We start from the raw sequence: 8,796 nt of genomic DNA on the forward strand, positions 1-8,796 counted from the left end.
ATAGGCTACTGCTAAAAATAACGCATTATATTGACTATAAATTGTTTAGGTTGAGGACCGGGTTTTCATAGGATAATTCAATCCTAATATGCGGAATGTTTGTTACTGTGCGATAGGCTATAACATTGAGTTTGTAGAAGCAAAATAACACTTATTTTTCTAGGGACCCCCGACCATAAGTGGATTTCGTAGGCTACTACTTTGCATCTGCATCACATTCACCACCATGAATTAATTCAGAAACGGGCTATCGGGTTAGGTTGGCTACAAAATGTTTTAACATGTAATAGGCCTATGCTAATATATGAATTGCTTTCTCAACACATTTGCGCTATTTAGTTTAACCATCTTTGTCTATGAATATATTAAATATGTGACTCGGGTTTTATGGTAAGTTGAGCTTGCCTCCGTTATGAATCACAGTCTCCAAAGCTGTTGACGGAGAGAGATCATTTTGCAGACAAAAGTAGCAAACGGTTCAAAGCTGACCTACAAGAACCTATCCGGCTGTTGTGTAAACCTAACGAGCCGGACCACAGTCAAACAGACTTTGAAACGCAATTCTTTGTTATTTGCTGAACGCGAGCAGCGCTGAATACACCGACACATATTCCCAGGCCACCCTTAAGGAATTAGATCACGTGATGCACGGGGCGGTCGAACTACAAGCCATTTTGGGGACGGTGTCAGTTTCCACTGAACCATCAGCGCAGCATTTTTCAAAGAGAAGACTGAAGGAGCTAGCCTAGAGAAAACGCACATCAGCCTGGCCGTTTTACTAGCGGGAGGTCTAAATACAAGACCGCTTACAAGATCTGGAACCGAGCACGGCACACACATCGATAACCGGACCTTTTCTATTTTTTTTTTTTATTATTATTGAAATGCGCCCTGCTCCACCGTTCTCTTATTGCAATTGACAGCGTCTGCAGCCCTTTTCAAGATGGCCGCTTGGCTCGTATTCATTTTCTACTGAACGACTTCTAACTTTCATTGTCTAACCACCTCCAGGCTCGACTATTCACTCCAGCTCAGTAAGGTATGTGTTCTTCGATATCTTCCCTTACCAATGTCAAATTTCAGACTCTGTACTCAAAATGCATCTGTGTTTTGTGAGTGTAAAATGGAGACGTGTGTTAGAGTGGATGCGGGAACTGACAGCCTCGCGTCCGCAACATTGTCTCCGTCTCTCCGCGTGGTTATAGATTTGAGTTAATTTATCTAATAATATTGTGTCCTGTCTGCGCGAATGATTCTCATTTTGTTGTAGGATTATCAGTTATTGCCATCATCATGTTTTCTTGGTGTTTCTGTCTTAAATGGAATGGTTTAGTTATTAATGAATCCTGATGTGCACGCGAAATCGGGTAGAGACGGGTCGTCTGTTCATGTGAGGCTGAATTCTAAAGGATTTTCCGTTTGTTGTCACATTGAGCAGTTATCTAATTTTATAGATATGCGATCTGTATTATGTTTACGACCGGGCAAACTTGTTATTTTGCTGAATTGTACCTATTTGTGTGTTTTCTTAACTTAAATTTACATGGTAACCTAAACTTGTCTTGTTGTCGGATGCAAAAGACAACGCTTTCAGTGGTTGACAGCAATCATTCACTACACGGAAGATATGTGGTTGATAAAACAACATATTTATGAACTCAGGTAGGCTACTTATTTAATGTATTTCAAATGTTTTTAGAGGTTTCTTTCATTTATCCAACTTAACCGAAGAATGCTGCTTTAGATAGCCTGGCTTACACAAGGTTTGTATGGATCTTATATCAGTTTGTTGGACTTTGACAAAGCACATTTGTCTACTATAGCCTACTCTACCATTTAGATTTTAAAAAAATATTTAAGCTCAAGAATTAGGCTAGTTATCCCTTTATATACTTTGCGGAAGCCTTGCTGTGCTTTGTGTTGTCATGTCAAGAAGAAAAATATATTTTAATATTGGACTTTGTCGGCGGGTTGTTTCAGAATGTGTTTTTAAAATATTATTAACTTGCGCACTTCTTGATTTAGAAGCGGCAGCTTTTCCCTTAAGACTTAGTGAATAATTTTGCATGTAGACTAACTTCCCTGACTCCCTGAAGTTGTGAATGTCAGAGCTAAATCTATAGGCTAAGTGACGTGTTAGAATATTGATTACTTTAACCCGGTCTGTCATCATTTACAGGTCTTTGTAAACTCTGCACTTTCTCACGTGGCACAATTCATGTATAAGGGTCGTTTCCTTCTTTTGACAGTTACTTATTCTAGGCTATGTATCACCACCATCACCAGAATGCTTGTAGTCAGCGTTCAGAATGTTTGTGGTTTTGTTTTATAACCCACCGAAACGCTTGCACCAAGAACAAGAACTCGTTTCTGTTTGACTGGTGGATATTTCACTAAATAAATGTTAGCCTATGAAGGCTTTTATTTATTTAAAAAGAAAGGGCACAGGTCAACATAAAAAAAAAAAAAAAAACCTCTGTAGACCGATCTTGGTTTGAAAGCTGTCTTACGGACATATTGTGTAGGCTATTGATATCCTCTCGCGTGGAGTAACATCACTATGTCGGTTGCTTATAGTTCTCGAGCAGTTTTGTGGAGGCTAGTCCGATGGCTTGATTTGTCACTGTCACATGACAATGTACGATTATATTACAGCAATAGGCTAAACATTGCCCAATTAACATTCAAAACGCATTCTATAATTAGCTTATATGCAGGTTAGTTTGGGATGCTTCATCCAGCACGAGTTTGAGAAGTTTCACGTTCATCATTATGTGTTCTGTTTAAAGTTCTTGCTTACTCTGGTCGTTTCTCATTGTTGTGAACTCTCTCAGCACTTTATAGCACTTCTCTTCGGCTATCAGTGAATGCCCCGACGTAATAATGTGTTTCAAAAACAGGATTAATGAACAGTAGGCTAATACTAGCAACGTATGACGATAGTCATTATGTCAAACGGGTAGCCTATTAGTTTAATGCAAGGTGCATTCATGAGCAATGGGCGATTGCAAGATTAGTGCAGGAGGGAGAGACTGTCAAGGCAAAACGGAGGTCAGCATCATCGGTTATAAAGCTGTTCATTCTTTTATTTCAGCTCTTCATGCGAGGTCTTAAGATAAACTGTATTTTTGGAAGGCCGTTATCGCATAACATTTCATATAGAGTTTATTTAATGGGCGAGATTTCGGTTTTAAATCAAAATTGGCGCGTTCAGTGCTTTCGTTTTCTTCGCGGAATGTTCCATTTCAGCTGCTTGGTACGTTGCCATGTAACGCAGCTTTAGTTGCTATAGAAACCGTAAGAAGTGTTCGTCACGTAAAGTTAATTTACGTAGAATCTCATGACGGATGCGTTATAGCCGGTGTGCAGTGAACTATCATGTCGTGTTTGATGAATCTGACTTTGCAGCGATTTATCGATCGCTTTACATCGCAATTGTGCGGTTTTACTGCACCGAAGAGTTGACCTAACATTTTTAATGATTGTTAATTGCCCCAATTCCGTTATCTGCATATGTATACGCAGCAGTCCACAAAAACAAAAATGTTAGCCTCTCAGATGATTGAGTAGTCATAATTTTCACTCTGGCTTTTGCTTAGCTGCAAACCCTTGTTCATCTTATTTTTATGTCCTTGCAGGCTCTTTTCCATCCCATGACGATGCATCGTACAACAAGGATCAAGATTACAGAACTCAATCCCCATTTGATGTGTGTCTTATGTGGTGGATATTTCATAGATGCAACAACAATCATAGAATGCTTGCACTCATGTAAGTATGAGATGTGCTGCACTATTTTCTGTGGTTATATTTGAATATATATCATGCAACATATCTAGATATGTTGTTGTGTCTTATCCTGTGATATTTCTCTGATCCTTAGTTTGTAAAATGTGCATTGTCCGGTACCTGGAAACCAGTAAATACTGTCCCATATGTGATGTGCAGGTCCACAAAACGAAGCCACTTCTCAATATTCGGTAACCTTTAAAATCACACTGTCTGTTCCATCTTTCCACTAAGTAATAGTAATAATTAATACTGATTTGCAAAAATATTCACCATCCTGTTTCCTTTTTATCTGATATGATGTATTTATTTAGCATATTCTTTTTTATTGTGGATGCCTTTTAATAATTAAGAAATAACATTTGAGTTGGTCGCAACAGGACTGTCTAAATTGCAATAAAAAATACCTGACCTTTACCTGATCAACATCTACCCTTCCTCCCTCAGGTCTGACAAAACTCTACAGGACATTGTATACAAGTTGGTTCCTGGTCTTTTCAAAAGTACGTCAGTCACTGAACAAGATTGTAATTATTGTTTGTATTTAGTCACACATGCTTGATCTGGAAATGTCAGTGTCCTTGTTGCATGTGTAATATACTTACTGTAATAAATTATGCATAATTACATGCAGCTAACCCTAAACCAAACCCTAACCCTATAGTACATTGTTAATTAATTTCATCAGTACTTAATTGTATAATTACACTGTAACAAAGAAACCTGAAATGTTGCTTTCTGTGCAGATGAAATGAAGCGTAGAAGAGATTTTTATGCTGAACACCCATCTGTTGATGGTAAGTATTGAAAACAAGTTTGTTGAACTGTTCAGGTAACTGTTTGAACAGTGTCATACAGCTGTGTGGTTTAATTGTTGACATTTGTTTAAATTAAAGCCACTATTCTTCTTTCATTTTATTTCAAAGCTGCAAATGGATCAAATGAGGATCGAGGGGAAGTTGCTGACGAAGACAAGCGAATCATCACAGATGATGAGATAATCAGTTTGTCAATTGAGTTTTTTGATCAAAGGTATGTTTTTTTTTCCATTGTCAGTGTATTCTGTTATAAAAGTTGTAAAAGTGTGTAACATAGCCTTTATTTTTGAAGTAGCCTTTCTGCTATAGTGTTAACTAAATGATAAAGATATTTGCTAAAAAAAAAATTGCCAATTTTTTTTGACAAGTTATAATTTTGCACTTAAAAAAAAAGTAATTTAATTTTTTTTTTTTTTTTTTTTTTACAATTATACGATTTATTGTATAGGGCCCAACAGCAAGGCTGCACAGATGAGAGGCAAAATGAAGAGGTAATTAAGATCTTGAATATTGAGTCTTATTAAAAAAGTTTTTTAAGTTGCTAAGTTTTTTTGTGTTTTTTCTGTGATAATGGTGACCAAGCTTATCTGAATAAAATATTTTTGTTAAAAACAGGTTAATAATAAAAGATACTTACAATGCCCTGCTGCCATGACTGTGATGCATTTGAGGAAATTTCTGAGAAGCAAAATGGATATACCTCCTACTTTCCAGGTAATGTGATCAATGTTATTGTGGATGTAGTTTAATTTGCAAAAAGAGTTCCTGGCCTTTTTTTAAACCTTAGTAGTTTGTTACAGACATTACAGTAATGCAGTCCAGTGTTTCATTGCATTTAGAATAAAGAGGGTATTAATATGGTATTTGTTATCATTTTCTGATTTTGCATCTATTGCAGTGTGATTTTGGTGCTTGTTTTTAATACTATTGTTCCAATAGATTGAAGTTATGTATGAGGATGAGCCTTTGAAGGATTATTACACATTAATGGACATTGCCTACATCTACACATGGAGAAGAGTAAGTTCTCGAATATTTTTTTAGTGTTAAATCTAGAACTAACTGTGACTTTACAAACTCCATTTTAAAACGTAATTTATGTATCTTAAAATATCTTAAGAATGATAATTGGTTGCTTTGTTGATAGCGAATTTTGGTTGCTCAGCATCCAGCGTTAAATGATAAAGTGCCTTCTGTTATTATCGCACATTACATAGAATGGACCACTGCCTCTGAAATACCGCGTGCGGCCCAGCTGTAAAAAAATGAAGATTACCCACCCGCAAGACGGCGTGAACAGCACAAACCGCTCTGAAAGCGACTCAGCCAGCGACAAGGCCAGCAGTCCCGCTGGAGTCCCATCCACATCATCACCACTACCGAGTCCAATCACACTGGTTCAGCCTTCTCAGCCTCATTTCAGCCATGTTTCCAACCCTGTTAACGGCACGACGATGACAAGCCCAAATCGACAGTTCAGTTTTGGCAACAAAGTGCGAAAGACAGCGTTGAACGGATCTTCCACATCGTCGGGATGAGAAGGGACTACACGATAAAGCCAACGCCAGACATAATCCAGCTATTTCCATGCCAACGTAGTGTCATGTAGAGCCATTCTTTTTGTCATTATTATCAGTATATTATACTTGTAACTTTAACGTAGTGGAAATGACGCGCTTCTTTCGACACATTGCTGGATTTTCTAAGTTTGTGTGAGAACGTTAGAGGCCCATTTGTTTGCAAAGTGGAGCGCAGAGCGACGGTTGCGGCATTTTCAGAATGCAGAAATGACTGAATTATACCTTTTTATATATTTTTACTCTTGGTCTACATTTTCCCTAAACAAATTGCGTTATCTGTTGCTTGTATTCTACATGTGTATTATAATGTTCTTTAAAAGCATGATTAAAAAAAAAAAAAAACATTTACTTTTGATTTTAGTTTGCCTTTTCTGGGGTAGTTAGGCTACTGTACATTCCTGGTATATTCTTGCCTTTAATATATCAAAGAAAGGCATATAGCCTATATAGTTCAAATTTAAATGACAAAAGACTATATTAGAACTGCGTGTTCAAATGGATAAAGAAATGAAACTTTTAAGTTCTACTCGGCTTAATCATTTTTATTAGAAGTTCTTCAAGTTTAGTTTTTGCAGTTATTGTACGATATGCTCCACTGTGCCGGTTCGGGCCGTCAGGTTGCTCTCGAGGTCATGCTCAAGTCCTGTAAAGCATGCACACATATCTTTCAGACTGCTTTTCAAGTTATTACATACACGAATTTGTCATTTGACAAACAGCCACTGTTATAGCCTACCCCCAACTTCTCCTTCTGGACAAGATTTTGATGTCTTCAGTGTTCATTGTCTTATTGGTCGATTGTAGACTATTGACAGCTATTGTATTGTGACTGTTGCACAGTATAAAACATCTAAATAAACATTTTACACTTTCACATCGCCTTGCGTTTTAATGCTGCTTTAAAAATAGATAAAGAGAAATCTACAAATACCAAAAGTATTCATGCATTACTTTAAACATCCGAATAAATGTATTCGGATTTCTAATTATGTAAAATAAGTAGGCTAGCTAGGCCTATTATGGTGCTAAACTTTTAAAGTTGACAATAAGCTTCAAGAAATAACCATCAAAGTGGTGATAATGGTGATGTAGTAGGCCTACAGGAACAGCCGTTAATTTATTTTTTGCATAGAGCAAAAATATGTCCATAGCGCAGATGAACAATGCTCGTGCTATACTGGTAACCGAAGCCTATGCTATCTGGTAAACATGACTAAATCCATTTGACCGGTTTCAAAGTCTATTGTGACGAAGGTATTGAGAGGCAGGTACAAACTTCTCCAGTTGTGGCTTAAACGGCTTATAATAGCCTGTGTACAGTCATAGCCTACCTGGTCGTAGAAACAGAAAGTCTGTCGGTGAATCTCTCCGTGACGTGAGGGAAACACTGTCTCGACAGTTTGCACTGAATTATTTGCACTTACACTGAGGTAATGAAAGCTATTTATTTTATCGGGGTATGTGGTTCATCTATTACAGATTTATATTTTAGTTGACAGGTCAGTTATAATCTGGTCGGTCTGGTCTTATTCCGTGCATGTTGGGACTTCCAAGAGATTTAATTCTGTCAAGGTTAACGTTTGGAACAGGATTATGGCTTTTATTTTTTATTTTGGCCAATCCATAGTTACAAAACTTGGTAAAAAAAAATGTTTTCAGTCTTTGTTACACAAGGTACATAGTTACTAGTAATTACTATAAATTGTGCTTAATTACATACAGCCTAACCCTATAGTAAGTACAATCTTAATTATTATTACTCAGCACTTAAATGTATAATTACACTGTAACACGGACACCTTAAAATAAAGTGTAACCCCTAAAACTTGTACTTTTGACGTAACAAGGCTATACATTAATGAAGTCGAAAAATCAAGACACCTTTAAAAAATCCCTACAAATGATGTTGTTGACTGAAATTATTTGTTAGGAGTGAATTTAGAGGTGGACATGAGCAAAGCCAAGTGGACATTCCAAATAAGCTGTCATTGTTTAAAAGCTCAGCTCGCTTTGCCTTGCCTTGATGTCATGGTGAACCTGTAAGAAATAAATATAAGCCTACTTGTTATTTTAAATTCAACAGTATTTAAGTATTGCTTTATGAGAGCATATCTGTGTCAGAAATTACATTAAAGTTAATGCATAAACTCTTCAGCCTTGAGCTGGCATATAAAGGCCCGGTTTTTCATAAAGGCAGATAGCCTTTCTCCACTAATGGTCCAGATAACAACCTAAATAAAATAACAAGCTTAGATTTTTTTTACTATTTTAGGCCTATATAGGCTAACTATATACAAAATAGTTTCTAATAGGCTACGCAATGTGTACAGTACTTAAAAAGGGTTGGACTTTTTTTTTATGTTTAATGCAGTCATGTTACAGGGCACAGAGTGCGTGAAATGCAACAGAAAGGCCACTACAACTACAGTCGACAACAAGCAATTATTAAAGGCATTCGGGAAAATATGAACTATTTGGTAACCAGCTCAAATGACCACCTTTTTAAAGTGAAAACAATTAAACCGTAAAAACAACTTTTAAGTGAACAAGCACGCACGGAAAGTTTGTATTCAGCTGCTCGACGAAAGACTCTTTTTTTCCACATATAA

At 36.8% G+C, this 8,796-nt stretch overlaps 1 protein-coding gene across 1 annotated transcript; it reads left to right on the forward strand.

Moving 5' to 3' along the window:
• The first annotated feature begins 698 nt into the window (after nucleotides 1–698).
• On the forward strand, nucleotides 699–7,061 carry bmi1a (bmi1 polycomb ring finger oncogene 1a). Its single transcript, XM_084103584.1, has 10 exons — nucleotides 699–1,039; nucleotides 3,639–3,771; nucleotides 3,884–3,980; nucleotides 4,237–4,292; nucleotides 4,536–4,586; nucleotides 4,716–4,821; nucleotides 5,056–5,098; nucleotides 5,223–5,321; nucleotides 5,547–5,627; nucleotides 5,825–7,061. The coding sequence occupies exons 2-10, from the start codon at nucleotides 3,654–3,656 to the stop codon at nucleotides 6,143–6,145; spliced, it is 972 nt and encodes a 323-aa protein (XP_083959710.1). The 5' UTR covers nucleotides 699–1,039; nucleotides 3,639–3,653; the 3' UTR covers nucleotides 6,146–7,061.
• Nucleotides 7,062–8,796: the final 1,735 nt, after the last annotated feature.

This window comes from Abramis brama (genome assembly GCF_963993115.1).
Source record: "Abramis brama genome assembly, chromosome: 24".
NCBI lineage: Eukaryota > Metazoa > Chordata > Actinopteri > Cypriniformes > Leuciscidae > Abramis > Abramis brama.

Bases quoted from the DNA above. Each gene is read 5' to 3' on its own strand.
- bmi1a (XM_084103584.1), top strand. From the start codon at position 3,654: ATGACGATGCATCGTACAACAAGGATCAAGATTACAGAACTCAATCCC. The intron at 4,822-5,055 runs GTATGTTTTTTT...TTTATTGTATAG, and splicing joins ATTGAGTTTTTTGATCAAAG to GGCCCAACAGCAAGGCTGCA. The intron at 5,322-5,546 runs GTAATGTGATCA...TTGTTCCAATAG, and splicing joins ATATACCTCCTACTTTCCAG to ATTGAAGTTATGTATGAGGA.